The sequence below is a fragment of the Xiphophorus maculatus genome, chromosome 11 (genome assembly GCF_002775205.1).
Source record: "Xiphophorus maculatus strain JP 163 A chromosome 11, X_maculatus-5.0-male, whole genome shotgun sequence".
Classification (NCBI taxonomy): Eukaryota; Metazoa; Chordata; class Actinopteri; order Cyprinodontiformes; family Poeciliidae; genus Xiphophorus; species Xiphophorus maculatus.
Window position 1 is genome coordinate 2,157,943 of NC_036453.1, and position 18,318 is coordinate 2,176,260.

Here is an 18,318-nt window from a genome sequence, read left to right on the forward strand (position 1 = left end):
GACAGGATTAGGGGGAAGAGAGTCACTTACACATGATTATCAGTGATGACTGCAGGCTTACTGGTCCTGCATTCAGAACAACGGGAGCTTCAAAGTGATTTAAGAGTTCCTCCTGCCACTATGGGCTCATCCCACCAGTCACCAGTTAGCTGCATTACCACAAAGCTATAGTGGGAGAGAGCCGAGGTACTATTTATTTCTTCACTTTATGCAAAAACTGTTGTATTTTTGTATTCTGAAGACAAAACTACCATCACAAAAGGAGCCTCAGTTAATTGATTTAAGAAATCTGTGTAAATGCATAATTTATTTTCACTAGATTATTTTACAAATTTGTTTTAGACTGACAGACTCAATTTAATTCAGATGAAATTAAAAAAATACTTTAACTGATTCCAGAGTGAAATTATCTTGTCGCCAAAGAGCTGTTGTGGAAAACATTAAAAATCAAAACATTCAAATAAATTATTTATAGATTTATTTGAATTTTTCTCTTACCAGAGTTTTCCCTATTTCCTCATTTGTATCTGATATCTTATAGTGATACTGTAGAATGGCTTTGACCTGTTCTCCAATACTCAAAGGGCATTGATTTTCCTTTTTCAATCACTTTAGGAAAATGTAACCTCCTAGGAAAACTACTTCAATTTTCATTTATGTGCCTCACATCCATTGAACGTAGTGAGTCAGGTCCGTAGACCCTGTCTGTGACAGTTGTTGTGAAGTAAAACATGGGCAGACCCAAACATTTCACTCTGCCCCTGATTCACACATTTGACTCCGCCCACAATCTAGATTTTAATGTGCCTCCTACTGGCAGAAGTTGAATAGAAATAAATGTTTTGCTCTTTATAAGACTTCAAGCTATCTTAGGAAAACTTTCCAGTTATTAGAAAGGTTTTCCGTTTACTAAGTTACCAAAAAGGAATAAAATTGTTTAGCACTTCTACTAATGATTTGAACTTGGAAAAAAGGGATAACAGATGTTGTGTTTTCTACAAAATATATGAATGCATCATACAGCAAGGGCTTGGTCAACCTAAATAACAGCATACATCTACATCAAATCAAGACGTCCCTCAAAGTGCTTAACTTGACACTCTTTTTTTAAAGATTTTTTTTGGCACAAATGGCCTTTAATTGCAGCATTCAACGGAAAATAGATGAAGACAGTGAGACAGGAGAATACATGCTGCAAAGGTCTTAAGGTCAGGAATTCAACTGAGGGCGGCTGCATAGAGGATTAATAGTCTCTGTTAGCACCCGTTTTTCCTCTACGCCAAGCCCCGTTGGCAGCAAACTTGTCACACACTTTTTTAATGGCAGGACAATGATATAGGAAATCAAAATAAAAAATACACCATTAGTTATGTAAAAGAAATCAGGGACAGGCAAATGTTTGACTCACTCAGCCCAAACATGCAAGCCGCAGTTAGAGGCTTTTTGAGCAGGTTGTAATGGGTTAGTGTCACACTAAATTCAAACATAAAGCTTTCTAAATAAGCATTAGTTTTTAAATAGCATAGTGTTCTTGATATGAATATCTCATAGCAACTAAAAAATACACATAAACCAGAGTAAAAGAAAAAACAACAAAAAGACTATATTTAAACTGCTCTGACATGTCTTACATGCTGCCAAATAAAAGGGACTTGAAGTTGGAATACATAAACAATATTAATGACACAAGAGCCACACACAGAAAGACACCAGACCAATCAAGACACTTTAATGTTGTCTGATGCCTAACAGTCATCATTAGGAAGGACTAAGCTCCTAATTACAATACGATCTGTCCCAACATGCTGAAGTCATGGCCAGACGTTTTTGCAGTGACACAAATGTTGTGTTGTCCAGACAGAAGCTTCCATATTCTGGCAAAGAACTCTGCAGTGAGCAAACTTCCTTCAACAGTCCAGAAGCGGTTTGGTGAAGATATATGTTTAAGCATAGATGGAGTTGCATATCACAAGCTAAAAGGGTTTTAGCCACAAAACAAAACAAAACAACGCTTTTGCCTCTGCCTACGCCTTCAGGCCATGACTGTGCTGTACGATGCAGAAAGCATGAATTAAGTGTGATGAGCATCTGTTCTGACGTTATGGTGTAAATCACAGCGAAAACGGACGCAAACAAACTGACATCAACAGACGTTCTTGCAAACAGACTCAATGACTTACTTTGGACCTTCACCCTGCGACTGCCAACCATCCTGAGGTGTTTACGGAAATTTCTACAAGTGTAAGAAAAAGAACAAAGGAGAAATGTCACAAATGTGCGAAAGAAACTGAAAATGAGAATATTCTTAAAAACAAGAGGATGAAAAGACTTGAGGTAAGAGAGGCTCAGCAGAACTCTTGTTTCTAACATGACCTTCTCTTACTCCCCAGCTGTCCATTTACATGCTAGTACACCAGTACATATCATGGACAAAGTAAGTCAGGGTGAACTCTAACTACAGCAGAGTAGTCAGAGTATTTCAGATACTTCAAAATGTGCATGGAAAACAGTGATTGTAACACAGTTTCTGGTTTAATGCTATGAACCTCTTGTGAAGAGAAGAGAAGACGTGAGTCCTCGCCACGTGCGTCCAGCGGCGTTAGCCGCTGCTGCCCCAGCTAGTGTGCTAACGTGTGGTTAGTCAACTGAGGAACCTTCATGGATGAACTCACCGCAAAAAAAGCTCAACATAAAGAAACAAGCATATCTGAAGCATATTTGTTGTTTTTCATTTATTTCTTTTTTATTTAGACACTGATATATGTACCGTTTCATATATCTTCTTACCCTGCTATGATTTTCTTAGTGAAATAATTTCATTAACGTCTAGAAAATAGAAGCAAATAAGCTCTTGTGAAGGCAGGTTATTAAAGGAGATGGTCTGTCTTCAGGTGAAGCATCTGCTGCTGTGATGAGGTGTGTGACACTTGACCTGGCAGGTCCCAGTCCCACAGCTCGTTACGTTTAATGAGCCCTACCTCTGCACCCTGCTGACTTGAGCTATTGCAAAACAGGCGTGTTGGTTTTTTAACTTAAAGGGGCAGTGTTATGTAAAATCAACATTTACATCATGTTATTCCCTCATTAAAAACGCACGTGGAGTGTTGCCTATATTCGTTCACAGTGATGGCATAGTTACTTTGAAAAAGTAATTTTAATTGGATTAGCGATTACTCCTTGAAAAAGTAACTTAGATTACTGATTACTTGATTTGGAAAGTAACTAAGTTACATTAAAATTAACTTTTTAAGTTACTTTCAGCAGTTGCTAACAACAACGCTTCGCCACCTGTGAAAATTACATTGAGCTTTGACAATACTTAATTGCAAGTTATTTTATAATGGTAACATCAACAATGTGTCTCCCCATATAAGGTTGAACTGAAAGGGAAATTGTTTAATGGCTACAACAGTACAAAAAAACTTTAGTAATTTGTGCACATTATTGTGTGTTCCACTATTGTCTGGAAAACTATAAATACAGCCCTCCACTCCCCAACCTCCAGGTTGTGCGTTACGGCCCTGCGTTTGGTGTCAGAGCGCAGCGCACAGCGCTCCTCCTGCGGCTCCACAATTCAGATGGCTGCTGCACAGATTTGTGACACTTATCTTATTATTAATAATTGCAATGGCGTTTAGTTGCGCAACTTTACGGACACGTTCAGTCATGGTTGTTTTCACGTTTATTGCGCTGTTCAGATTAGTCTCGTTTGCAGTTTGTTGTAGCACAACGCAAAGATCGATGTCATATTACCTTGACATTAACAAACGCACAGCAGGACTGCTCATCCGGGAAATGATGGACAGGAGAATGCTGGCGTTTATGTCTGCTTATTTCCTAGCCCAAAAACCGCGGCCCTCGACTCATTAAATTTGCAAGCCCAAAGCCGCTTATAATAATCAGACTTGGCCACCGAAACTCAAATTAGTTCCTGTTTTTCCAGCAACAAAATGCGTGTCTCCCTCCATTGTTTACATTTCTGTCGCTGCTGCTGATGTCGCAACAGAAACGTCGGTCACGCCCCAAGACGCGTAGAGGAAATAAAATTAAATTACAAAAGATAATAATGACGCAAAGTGATTTCGATAAGTAACTGTAGCCTGACTACTGGATTTGAAATAGCAACGCGTTAGATTACTGGTTACTAAAAAAAATTGGTCCGATGTGGACGTGCCGTGGTGGCGTAGTGGTTAGCGCGACCCATATTTGGAAGCCTTGATTCCTGGACGCGGCCGTCGCGGGTTAGACTCCCGGACCCGACGACATTTGCCGCATGTCTTCCCCGTTTCCTGTCAACCTACTATCATATAAGGGACATAGATGTCCCTTATATGATAGACCACCTGGAGGGGTAAAAAAAAAAAAAATGGACATCTATGTCCTAGTAACGCGTTACTGACATCACTGTTCGTTCATTAGTGTTTGAGAAATCATTTAATATCCCATGGCAACCTTTCTGGGGTGCCTAAACGCTTGCGCCTACGAAGCGCTGGCTTTTCCACAAAGCTCGTTCTTGGAGCTTCTGCCCCTCAGAGCCCCCTTCCCTCATAACTCCCTAACTCAACTCCTTCAAACTAGCGGCAGCAGCAGTGACAAACACCGGGTGGAACGGCAAGTCTGTGAGGTCAACATAGGAACTACTTCTCAGTCCAACACTCCAAAGAACAGTAGTAAACGACAAAATGGAGGAGCACTGTTGTGACGGCATGATGAAGGCAAAGTGTTGGAAAGAGCAGGATGCCAAATTTCAAAGCACCAAATTTCTTTCACAAACAGCATTTATTTATAAAAGGAAATAAGGGAAAGTGACAGTTATTTGATTGTGGTAAAAATGGTACTGCCTGTTTAGATAATACACTATATTCCCTTTTAATAATGCAAAAACGCTAGCCTAAATGTGTGCAGGTTAAAATGAACATGGGTTTGCCATAACATGTGGAATTTGAAGCCAGCCAGGACTCTCCTCACTACAGAGCTTTAATTTAGGCTGCAAACAAAAAAATGAAGAGACGTTGAGATGTCAGGGCTGACTGCAGGGGTCGTGAAGGCAGGTCCTAAAATAGAGAGATGACTCACAGGAGAGGGGATCCATCAGTCTGCTGCAACTGTATTTTCATGCTGAGCGACAACAATGCTTAGCATCACACCCGCCAGTACAGAGGATTCCAAACAATAATCCCAATCCAAATAAATCTGCAGCCACATCTCTACTTTCTTTCTTATCCAACTGTTGCCTCTCCCACATTATGAAAACTCCGTGACATGTACCTTTTCTCACAAAAACCCCTGAATTCTGAGTGACAGCACACACTCAGGAAAAGCAAATGAACCTCGTACTAAAGTAAAGGCTGCGCTGTGTGTCTCAGGCCTTGGTGGATGTGGAATCTCCAGCCAAACATTGGCAGATTTGTTCCCTCAGAGTGCCAGCCGCAGCAACATGCTGACAGACTGCTGTGGCAGATCGGTGTTTGGTGAGAAACAATGATTAAAACCTGCTGTACCCATTCTTAGCACCTCACAGCATAAATAAGATACAGGACTTTGGCTTCTGTTCACTGAATCATGATTCTGGGGTTGCTAGAGGCACAAGCCAGGAGAACGTCATTATAAACTGTCAGTGAAGAGTTTTAAACCCAGACTGAAACACATTCATGATGTTATGTTCACCAAGGGAAGGCTTTGAGAATAAAACTGTCATGAAGTGCGGTGTAGAGGTGGTGAGGCAGACGCTGTAGACCCAGGATGCGATAAATAAATGATTTAATGATGAATGTCCAGAATAACACAGTCCAACATGGTCCAAAACAACGGGCAGCACGGCCGAGCGGAAGCCAGGGCTCGACGCCGGTACCAACCGTTTACACAACAGACGAGACGACGGACTGGACACACAGACGACAGACTAGCAGCCAAATGAGACGAGGACCCGACAAAGACACACAGGTGACATTAAATACACAGGAGGTAATCACTGTGGACTGTAACTGTGGAGCATTAAGAAATGAATCAACAGCACTAAAAAGCACAAAACGGGTGTGCCTGTGAGAGAAAATTAAATTCGAAAAGTTTTCCTATTGGGCCCCTTTAACTGTCCTAGTAAAAGCGCCAGCAGCCTTAAGATCTGAAGTGACAGCTTGTCTTTTCTCAGTCTGCGTTCGGCTCCATGACATTCCTGTCTGACGGCTCCAGGCCTTTCCTTACACCAGGATTCAGGTTCAGCTCCAGGCTGTTTGCGCTTCAAGGGAGCCACTGTATCCGTTTATACTCCGTCTTTGACAACCAAAGTCAAATTCATTATTTTATTGTACACAATGTTGGCAACTAAAGCTGATTTTGATTGAACAAATATGACAGAACTCCACGTACCTCATGAACTCCATTATTTCTTGACATTTAGACCTATCTACCACTTGTTCTTTAAAATGCCCAGATATAAGGCAAGACAGGAAACATTGTGGCAGAAACTTTACTCTGAACACTGACCTTATCTCTTTTCTGAATGGAACCAGTCTCAGATCTTTTAAGCTAAAGGATTTTTTAAATTACGGTATCCTTTCTTACTGGAAGCCAAACAATGCCTTCTAATGTCTACTTTCTCTTGAGCCTGTTTTTATTCTCAGTCATCTGGGTCATTTCTACTACAACCAGACTTCCACTCAGTTTTTCTAAAGATGTTTTTACACATATCAGGAGTTTTTCACAATTCTGGAGACTCACAGTTGAGCAACTTGAACTGTGATAGGATTGCTTAAAGAGGCAATACGTTAGAGTATTGCATAGAGTACTATGACTTTTCTTCTGGCTCTCATTGGTTGTTTTTGTCGTCAAAAGTGTGTCTTTTGCTCTTGAGGTGTAAATGTACGGCTGTAAATGTACGGCTGACTCTCGGCCTCAAGTTGCTGGATCTTCTGTGTTCTGCCGTGCAATGGTCCATTAGTTGTTTGGTGACCAACTGCACCTACGCATGACGCAACATGTCATTAGTTTACATCTGACTTGAAATGCTCAAAGGAGGACGTGCATCCAGGTGGTTAAGACACAGCAGCTCCCAACTCCAAGTTACTCAGCAATGAGCCTCCAGAACTGACAAAGACTCCTAGGTAGGTGACGAAACATCTTCAGAAAAACTGACTGAGAGACCAGTTGCCTTTGCTTTAAACCTGTTGCAGTACTTTCTCTTACATTGCTGTGACGTGCATTGTCCCGATATTTTGTTGAAAATCATAAACCCCAAACTTTTCTGGACGTAGCAAATTATCAACATCCTGGACCTTGGAGTCCATTTCTATTACTGCCTAGTAGTGTAAATCATTACCATCTTATCCGTTCAATTGTTATTCTTCTCCTCGTCGACGGTGCTTGAAGCTAACTCAACAGGGTATTAAGTTGTTGTAACATAGGGGGACTTTCACAGGTACGGTACAGCACCAGACAGGACAGGACAGCCGAGACACAGTACCTCTCCATCACGGTGGCTGTCTCCTGCTCTCTTTTCTGTCTCTTTCGCTCAGCAATGCCACGAAAAGCCCTGCCAGGACGTCAAAGGGTTAAGACGGTTCGTTGGGGAAACCAAGTTAGATTTTTTTTGTAGCTACCCACGAGAATTTTTGTCTGAACCCAAACTGACCCAAGGGGTTGGAGTGTTTATAGAAATCATCTGCTTTACCGCAGAGAATCTTTAACTGATATACCTATGATACATTTTTGGTTCTTAAGCTGGTGCATGTTTTTGATCGATCTGGCTGAAATACAGTCACAGAAATGTAAAAACGTGACCCTTTGAGTCCAGTTGGGTTCGGGCATGAAGAGCTACCGAGGTGGGATGGGAAAGCAGAAAATGTGTTTAGTGGGAGAGGTTCGAAGTCGGTAAGGGTTTGGTTAACTTTTCACAAGAGTTGAGCAAAAGAGGAATGTTTCATCACCATGGATACTCTCTTGTACAGACCATAGACTAACCACAGACACTCAGGGACCACAATGCACCACGGGAATCTACAAGTAGAGACAGTGAAGGAAAAACTACGGAAGTTGCACATCCTTCCTACTGGCTGTTCAGATTCATTCGCTCTGTATGAAACACTTCATATCTGGTAATAATTACCCACCACAGGTGTTGAGTTATCAAATATTCCTTTGTAATAAATCACCTTTTTCTGAGCTCAATTTTAATGACCATTATTTCATATTATTTAAAGCGTTGCACGACGTGGGAGAGACGGAGGGCGGTGGGACAATAACGGCTCACGGCAGCCATCGGCGGAATGGGCTGTGACAGCCTGCGTTAGAAAAACACCCGTGTCCTATGGGCCTGGTTCAGACTGACTGACAGACAGACAGCTGATGAGAAATGAAAGGAAAAATAAAGTCACATAGCTCTGTATGCCACCTATTATCTGTAATCCTCCATAGCTCCGCCTGTTCATTGCTGTTACATCACTTTTCTTTCGCACATGAACTCATTCCCTGTTCCCTCCTCCACCCGCCAAAACCAGACACTTGGAATGTAAAACGTTCTAATGCAGACTGATTTGGCTGGACGTCCTCCATCCTAAAGGCTGGAAGCTGCTACTTTTTTTAATTTGCAGCTAGACTCTGCAGTAAAACTGTTGGTGAGTTTTCTGAAACGTTTTTAACTTAAACCTAGATGGTAAGTTACATGTTTGGCAGTGATAAGTCATATTGTATCAGGCATGGAAGACAAGAAGGAATGTGTTAGCCAACATTACATCATATAAAGATAAAAAGTTATAATCAAAAAAAGAATTAAGTTCTATGGTGTGAAGTGTAGAGCTGAAATGATTAATCTTAATCAGTTATTGAAACAATGGTCGATTAATAATTAACCCAATTATAAAGACTCAAAAAAGGCCATTTGCTGAAAGAACAACATAGTTAGAGAAGTAATGAAGCCGAAGTTACAAAAATATATATACATTTGGTATTTAACATAAAAACAACCTTATTTGTCTGTAATTATATTCTACCCAGAACGCCTCAGGTTAGTTTTAGCCTGTTTCAAAATCCATCAAAAAATTCTTACACTAATCAAATTATACATCAGTTAATCCAAAAAATAGTCAGCACATGAGCCCTAAACTGTATAGATGTTCAGTCTGAGCTTTTCACATGTTGATGTTAGAAGGATTTTTTTTTTTTTTTACCTGCAGTCGCATCTTTTCCTGTCAAGGGTTCTCTAAAGGAATGTGGCTGCATTTTAGGGAAATAAAATGTTTTCTTAGTTAAAGTAGGAATTGAATATAAATCATTTGTTTATTCGTATCTTTTTGTGTAATTCTAATATTGGATTAAAAAGTGGTTTAATGAAAAATCAGCAGAATGTGCCAATTATTTTTAGCCGATAAATAGATTAATCATCAGAATAATTGATGGAATAGTTGAATTCTGCTAGTTGAAGCCCTACTGAAGTGCTAACCAAGTAAAATCTGTTTTATGACAGTCACTGAAGACACTAGCCTCCAACATACAGTATATTACTGTATTAAAAATACTTTGTTTCACAAGTGCAATATTCTAATCTTAAATATCATGGTTTTATTTTAAGTAGAAAATAATTCTAAATAGAAATAAAGTCTGGAAAATATCAGTGTGTATGGAACCAATAAAAAATGCTTCACTTGGTGTTGGAGTTACTGAAATAAAAAAATCTTTCAATAATATTCTAATTTAACAAATGGGTTTGTGATCAGTCACCCAAACCGGGTAGAACTGTTAGTCATTGTTTTTAGATTAGTCATTCCCAGAGGCTAAAGTCTGTCAGCCTGAAATCTGCTCACAACGGTGATGTTTTTCCTCCAACCTTCATCCAGTTGTGGGCTGGTGCTGCTCAGCATCACTGATGCAGCTTCATTGTTCTGCTTACAACAATGCAAAGTCAAATAAATGAGAGCGACGTTTTTTTTCTAACCATTTTCGGTATCGCTCCAATTCTTTCGTTTTTGTTTGCAAATGTTTAATCCAAGGAAACATCGCCCGGTCAGATTCAGCGAAAGCAGATGAAGAGATTTGATTATCAAGTTGATTTTTTTTTTTTTTATGATGACTGGATAAACTAATGGGGTTAGCTAAACTAGTTCATGATCTGTAAGCTTAGTGACACTTGCTGTCAAACATGTCTGCATTGTGACTCGTGCCTGTTCTATAGCCAGGCTCTGCTGGGTGCAGCTGAATGCTCAGGGCTTCTCCCATCACTCCCACTGCACTGCACCTTCCCTGCACTGCAGCCGATCCTGATTACTGAATCTATGACATCACGGGCTCAGTCCTGCAGACGCTAACGGTTGTGGGAGTTGAGGACACAGCAGACAGCATAGCACAAAAACCACAAGAGGAAAAAAGGGTTCAAGACATTAACCTAAAGCACATAAGAGGAAAAAGGCAGAGGAGCAGAAGAAAACAGTGGAGGCGTTTGGAAGGGTTACTCACGATATGCTAGAGTCGAGGTTTGGAAGGCCGCCAGACAGAGGGAGAAGAAAAGAGAGATGAAGAAAAAAGAAATATAGGAGAAGTAAGTAACAGGGTCAACTACAGTATTCCACACACATTTCAAGGACTGATATACGCTTCAGTTCTCACCGTATTACAAATAACCGATCGCCAATGTAGACTGGAAGAAGTTAGGAGCAGCAGAAACTTCCTTACTGTCAGCTCACATTAGGGGGCCGGCCGTTATGACTAACACTTTGATCGATGACGATGTGGTCAATAAAACGGCGACACACCCGTCATGTGGAGATGAGAGACAGGGCCGAGCCACTTTAATCAGGGGCCATGTCAGAACCATTCATCAATCTGACCCAAATAGGGAGACAAGCAGATGGAGGCAGACAGAAAAAGGACAGAGAGACACTGACATACGGACAGAGAAAATGAGGGCGTGAGAGAGAGGGGGGTGATTGAGGGTGTTTGTAAGTGATAATTATTAGATCAGAATGAGAGGCGATGATTATCCACTAACTACAGGGCATGTGTGAATGTGTGAGTCTCTTTATTCGTCTGTAAATGTATAGCATAGAATGTAATTTTGAATATTTTTTTTTTTTTATTTGATCAAGTTTCTTTCTAAAACAACAAAAACAAATGTCCTATTTTATAGCTGTGGACAGGTTTTCAGTCTGCGTTAATAAAATATATATTCAGGATTTTAAAACTTTTTTTCCACGTTGGAGACGTTCAAATTTATTGTCGACTTTCCCCAATTTACTCAAAGTCGAAACAGGACTGGGAATTTATCGTCATTTGTCATTCATCATGATAAATGTCTTATCACAATGAGACTTTGTTTCGTCATTGTCATGACAACTTCCAATTGATGATGTTTAAAAATCCCTGAAACTCTTCATATTGCCAGAGTTGTTATTTTTATCCTCTGTTCCATGAAAGTTTTCTGTCTGTATTTGGCAGAGTTGTAACATATCCATCTAAATTCTTTATATCTATAAACTTATGATCTAGGAATAAGCTGTTGTTAAGAATGGCTTCAGAAAAGTCAGTCCTATATTAGACATTAAAGGACCTTCAGTCCCACTTTGTATAAGGCTTAGTTGATGTATATTTCAGTGTGATTCAGAATTTGGACTCAGTGTAGAGCTCCCCCCCCAAAAACCCCAAATCTGCTCACCCAATTCGTAGTTTTAAAAAATCCACCTTAACTAAAACAGAAATGTAGCTCAAATAAACAATTCAAAGCTCAAAATTGCTATAAAATGTATGACAGTGATGAGTTCGGAACACAAATGTGCAGAAAAGACAGTAAGGCCCTGTGAGGCACAGCAGTAAGGGTGGGCATTAATTGTGTCATTTATCATTTATTCTGATAAATCAAAACTTTATGAATTCTTTTGTATCTGTTACATGCAGTGGTGGCTGCATGTGGGATTCCCCCCAAATTCAGGTTGCTGCTGAGCTCCGGCGGGTTAAGCAGGCCCAGCTGGTTTCACTCTGCCTCTTGATGAGCAGAATATAAGTCTAGACTTTCGAAACTGACTTTCAGGGCCTCTTGGCCCCTTGGGCAGCATGTGTGCTGCAGCTTTGTGGTGCTGTGATGGAGGATTTGTCTGCTAGAAACCCTGGTTTTTGTTGTTATTCTCCCCTTTCTTTTCTTTTAGGTTCTCATTTTCACCTTTGAGACTTCTTCCGATCCCACTTAAAGAATAAACCTTTAACTTTACCCTCCTGGTTTTGTCTCTTCATTTTTTCCCTGGTTTATCTATTGTTACAGCCCCCCTCCAAAACCCCTAGACTGCCTTGGGTTAGTATCCAAGTATCTGTTTCGTTTATTTATTAGATTTTATTGCTTGGATTTTTTTCAAGAGTATTATTTATGTTTCTGAGACTATGATTGCCGTGCGGTCACAGCCTCACAGTTACCTGAAACAAGAGATGATAAATAGTTCTTATCACTTTTATCGTTATCGCTAAAGTGCCATAAAACGTGCTTAAACTTCACGTTCCCATCGCCCGGCCCTGGCACGGAGGGCGGGTCGAGGCGGACTCCTGGCCATACTCACGCCTGCATGGTGGTGGTGGCTGTCTGGAAGCTGAACATGTTCTCCTTGGGGAACCAGCTATTAGAGCCGTCCTCTGTGGAGACGGAGAACAAAAGGAAGGGGATGAGTCAGAGAGGAGGTTTATTTTTAACACAAGCCTTACAGTCAACTGAGGATGGCAGTGGAAAGTGAAACTTTCATGTATGCCCCTATAGAATAGTGAGAAAGCACAAGAAGAACACCAGACATTACGGCGATACATGTCTGCACACACACACCAGTACTTTGTTGAAGCCGCGTGTTAAAACTGAACCTCTGGATCCTCCATCCAGAGGTGAGTAGGCAGCGCTAATCCTGCTAATCAGATGCATTGTTGAATGAATCATCAGTAGGTTGGTGCACCTCTGGATAAGCACTTGCTTTCGGACGCTGCTGGACAATTCAACGTCAATTTGGTGTGTGTTAACACACTCCCAAGCCTTTTTTTTTTTAGGTAGTTCGTTTTATTTCCAACTGATGTGACAGAAGCTCAGATGACAACATAAGCAGTAGCTTTAGCAGGTTAGCACGGCTTCATTTTTCAAAGTTTAAAATGCTTTTGCTGTTGTAGCTGTCTCATTTATACAGGACTTTACACATTACAAATACTAAATTCTTACATAAACTGGTGCAGGTATACATATGTATCTGTATCTGTGCATATACTGATACAGTATGTGTGTATGTTTATGCATGTATGTGTGTTTATGCGTTCATAGATTTATCATTTTGAGAATTTGTATGTAAACTCTGAGGCTGGACTGGTTAAAGCACTGCTTCTACTTCAAGCGTCTTTTCTTTTGTTTTTACAGAATATTTTGTTCAAATTTTTTTTTTTTTGTTTTGTTGAAATATGAACTGCTTGGAAAAAGAAAAGAAAGAAAGGAGAAAAAGAGAGTACTGCCACGGTGTTGTTTCTTCACTGAATTGAATCAGGTCGTGTTTTGTACCTGGATTTAAATCAAAATCTGAAAAATTCCTAAACTTTCAGACAGTAAAGCCATCTTTGTAAGTAGCTGTTAGTGCTTGCTTCCTGACTTTGAGGATGATTTACAAACTGAAGTTGATTTAAATCATTAAAATAATTAATATTTATGAATAACTAAACTTCTTGGGCAAATCTCGTCTAAATTTAGCACAAATTGTTCAGAACTAAATGAGACGAAAAGAGTCTGTGCCAAAGTTTTTTCTTTTGCCCACTTCGTTTCTATTCAATCATTTAACAATGTTTCTCTACCCCTGTCGTCAGTGGACGTCCTGTCCTCGCTGTACACCCTCTCCAGCTTCTTGCGGGGCTTCCCTCCGTCCCGTGGTGAGGTGTCCAGGTCCAGTGACCTCTGGCTTTGGCACGGGGCTCGGATACAGGCCACGCAGTCTGGGCTGTACTCCTCCCTGGAGCCGCCTCTCCTTATCCCCCAGTCACCAATGTTGCTGGCACTCCTTGAGCTCTGCAGAGGATCTGAGGATGATGAGGGCCCCCCCTGTTGCTGGTTGGCATGGTGATGGCTAGCGCGATGATGGCTACCGCGGTGGTGGCTGCCTCGGGCGGCTGTAGCTGCTGGCTGGCTGGTGCAGGACAGGCTGTAGATGGCGGGGTTGGAGGGTTGGGAGCCCGGGTGCTCCCTGGGGCCCTTCAGTACCTCCAACTCTACAGTCTCCTCGCTTCCGGGGCCCCCAAGAGTCATCCCGCCTTCTCTGGTTATTGTGTACACCCTGGGTGGCTTCAGAGCAGCGCTCCCCTCGGAGCCTCTGGCACTTGGTGGGTCCTCTGAGGAGAGGCTTCGCTCGACAGATAGTCTACGTTTTGAGGGGCCCGAGGGTCCTTGAGCCTTGAGGGTGTCAACCTGAGGGGGCGACTGCAGATTTGTCCTGGGATGGGGCTGGTGGGATCGACTGGGTTTAGTTATAGGCAACGTGTTGCTTCGCGGCGGCAGATTGTTGTTATGCAAACGGCCGACGTCCGGAGAGTCACAGTCCTGACCGGGGAAAGTTTCAGACAGAAGATGATCTGGGGACGAGGAGAAGCAAAGCAGAAGGAGAGACTTTTACACACAGTAACAGGAACTCACCGTTAAGAGAAGGTAACAATCAACAAAGGTGAATTTAGATTAGACTGTTTGTTCCTCCTTGAAAACAAAGAAGGGCTAAGCTCTTGTGAGGTTTGAAGATCCCTACTTATTTATTCGATGGCTCTGAGAATCAGTTTTTTAAAGTGGTGGTAAAGTGGACAGGCAGGTAAATGCCATACACACAGCAACAGCAACATCCAGAACAGGGAACACAAGAAGCTTAAATACTGAAAGCTCAAGGAGAATTTGTCATTTCACACATCCTCAGCTTCTAGGCGTCTGGATATACAGCTGAAATGAGAGATTTACAAAGACCAAATAAAAAGACACAAATACGTTTTTTCTCACTGTCTGAAGTTAAACCAGACCAAACCTTTCTTGCTTTAGCGTATTTGGAATTACCAAAATTATTTCTAGTTGCTAAATGCCAGAAAACGCTCTAAAAACTTTTTTTAGAGATACTTTTTAAAACTTTCATTGAGTTAAAAAAGTTTACATACATTTTGGTAGGTGTCACCGATAACCGTGTCGCATAGAATCTAAATCAGTATAGAATATTATAGCGTAGTCCATTGCGGAATTTTGCTGCTCAAATTCTGCAGTGGTAATAAAGCCAAGTTCCTGTAAATCCAAGTGTTTCTAGTGTCAAGCTAGAAGGTAGAAAATCAATAAAGGGTCTGAATTCTCAAACAAGGAGATTTAATTGGTGAGTGTTGCACCTTACCGTCTAAAACAAGCTGAAATGAATAAGGCTATAAAGTGTACTTAAGAGAACAATAAGTATTAATGTGTTTCTGATCCAGCAGAGCGACACATGCAGCTCCTGTGCTTGGGATTTCAAATGTTGAAGTGTTTTGATGATTACACCGTTTGAGTGGATTTGGTCCCTATATTTACCCGAACGGCTCGATTTGAAAACACACTTTGTTGAGTCACTCATTACTCCTTACATAATCCAAAAGGTTTTGCATTCGGATTACACCGGCACAAAATGGCCGACAGTAGAAGCGGTGCAGTGCTTTGTAAATAGAGAGATTTGAGTAGCAGACCCTGCTTGTTCAACAGAGTGGAAAATTACCAGCAACCAGTTAAGAGTAAATTTCTATCCGTTTTTGTCCTGATGAAACTCTGGAACTGGAAGACAGCCACTGCTGCACAAGCTTTGCTGATTTTATTTCAACTTCTTCTGTGCTGAATTTAAATGTTGTAAGTGTGACGAAAAAGTGTGCAGTATTTAAGTTTCACGAGATTCACTAAAATTGAATTATCTTGAAACTTTACCAGGAAGAACTTTTATTAACTAATATATAGGGTAAATTAGACAAGATATTACTGAGAGTATCTGAATGTTGCCTACCCTCTACATTCCCATGTAAGTAGGAAGGGTGAACTTTTTCACTTCCTGGTTAGATGTTTTGCATCTGGTTTTGGTGAATAAATACTAAACTCCTGTTAAGTTTTTCCCCCCTTTTTAGCACTTTTTTTAAAGTGCAGTATCGTGTTTTCCAGGCGCATAGTGCCATTTTATAGCACAATCACGTAACAAAGTTACCTTCAGTTGTCATAAAAATGCTGTATAGATCAAATATTATGTAAAAGAAATTTGACCTAGCAAATTAATCCCTTGAAATTTGGGGTCTGTCTCTTTAAAATCTCCTGCTCTTTCTGAAACTCCACCTTCAGGAAGTCATCACAACATGGCTTCTCTATTAACCCTTTAACAACATTTTTACCAGCCTTGCTCTGAGAAGTAGCTCCTATTATGATCTCAGCAGATGTTCAGTTCCACCAGCTGTTTGCTCATTTCTGCTGTCTAGTCAGAAGGAGCTGAGTGAGGGATTTGCTGAGGAGAGGCGAACTGTGAGGCAGAAACTCTGAAATGGCAGCTCAGAGGAGAAGCTGCGTCTGGATGGTCACCCAGGCGATTTACACATCTGGATGGTCGCCAGCAGAGATTAAATGATTTCTCAAACATGCATGAAACACTCCAGGTATGTTTTTCAAGCGTGAATAACATTATAACATAATGTAAAGCTCATAAGAGTTTATTTAACATAATATTGCCCCTTTAAAATTTGTTCCTGGACCAGACCGCATCAAGATGTGGAAACAAACAAAACCAATCCTGAAATAGGTCACAGCAGCTATAACTCTTACTGTGTGTTCCCTACCTGCTCCGTTGCGGTTCTCTGGGTTTGTGTTGGACAGATATTCTCCAAATGCTCTGGCTGCTCTGTGGACACAAAACACAGGCAACAGTTAACCTGCAGGTTTCACTGCATGCAGAGTCTGCCTGAGCTTTTCCTCTCAAACCGGGTTCTCCTTCAACCAGATTACACAACCTAAACAGACATTACCATGGCATTTGAGTGCAGAATTAGTAAGGAAAGCAGTGTGGCATTTTCTGCACTAAAACACAAAATATTAAATGTTTGTTTTTTCTTTTCCACCAGGATTCCACCAGGCTGTCATTAATTAATGATGAGGCAAAAATGGAATAACTGTGTTGAAAAAAACTGAATCCAATATATAATTTAATACTTTTTAAAGATGTTTTCTGTCTAACATTGTCCGTCTCCCACTGGAAACATCTTGGCCCACTTTTCTTTACAACATTTCTTCTTCAGTTCATTGATATTCCTGCATGGCTCTGTTCAGGTCCACATCATTTCATATGCAAGGTGTCAACGGTCTGCTGCAAAACAAGTCCAAATCCTGATTGTTTGTTGACTTGCGTTGATTTGATGCATGAACACAAGTCTGGGCATTATAGCCTTTGAAGAAGGAAAGATTGAAATTGACAGGAAATGCTATATTCAACTTTTCCGGATTGATGAGCCATGATTCATTACTGATGTCTTTCCACCCTGACATTGTGTTAAAAGACACCTGGACTTATAGAGGCGTTCACAGTTGCTGATCATCAGTAATAAAGTTCACTGAATTACCTGAACATGCTCCTACTTCCCCTCCGTATTCCTGTGGAGGGGGAAAAGGTGCACCACATTCTTTGTACACATAAACTCTCCATAAGAGCTTTCCACTACCAATGTGCACAAATCTTTGCATTTATTCTGCTAATGTAAAATACATAAAAAAAACACAATTTCACGATTGCGATGTCTCTATTAAGTAAGAAAGAAAATTAAATACATGAATAAGCTTGTTCATGAAATAGGTCAATATAAATCATGGATGATATGGCTGATAAACCTATCATCATAAAAGCGTATCATATCAGTCGGTATCAATAATTGCCGATATCAATAATTGACTATTTTTACGTTTTAAGTATCTGAAACACTGTCAAACTGGTGGCGTTTCCTTTCCTGTTTTATCTGTTTTCACTTTACACTGCTGAGGTGCAGCGTCGAAACCCGAAACTGCTTCGGCACAAGTTACTGGACAAGTTGTTGCTAGGTAACCAAAGAAAGACAGGGTTGGCTAAGTCCACCAACCATGGTTAGCTGGTCTCTATAGGTCAAGCAACTAACGCCTTTCCTTTGCCTACATCCCCAGAACGTTCTGCGGTTTTGGATCGGAGTTCCAAAACTGCAGAGCTGTAAGAGAAATTTTATCAACATCATCATCAACTTTATTTATGAAGCTCTTTAATACCAGACGCAGCTGAAACAAAGTGCTGGTCAGCAGTAATAGATGAATAAGCTTTAAGAAAGTCCAAAAAAGAAAATGCAAAGTTTGAC

At 40.7% G+C, this 18,318-nt stretch overlaps 1 protein-coding gene across 7 annotated transcripts in view; it reads right to left on the reverse strand.

Annotated features, from left to right (window-relative positions):
- Positions 1 to 18,318, reverse strand: part of nsmf (NMDA receptor synaptonuclear signaling and neuronal migration factor) — a 54,508-nt gene that overhangs the window by 21,014 nt on the left and 15,176 nt on the right. For 4 of the 7 annotated variants that reach the window (XM_023342923.1, XM_023342920.1, XM_023342919.1 and 1 more), the window contains 6 exons: positions 16,786 to 16,847; positions 13,783 to 14,553; positions 12,528 to 12,600; positions 10,444 to 10,449; positions 7,460 to 7,528; positions 2,181 to 2,233 (listed from right to left, as the gene is read on the reverse strand). In XM_023342923.1, coding sequence (XP_023198691.1) covers positions 2,181 to 2,233; positions 7,460 to 7,528; positions 10,444 to 10,449; positions 12,528 to 12,600; positions 13,783 to 14,553; positions 16,786 to 16,847 — 1,034 coding nt within the window. The remainder of the gene's footprint in view (positions 1 to 2,180; positions 2,234 to 7,459; positions 7,529 to 10,443; positions 10,450 to 12,527; positions 12,601 to 13,782; positions 14,554 to 16,785; positions 16,848 to 18,318) is intronic. The other 3 variants (XM_023342924.1, XM_005802141.2, XM_023342922.1) reach the window with 2 other exon arrangements.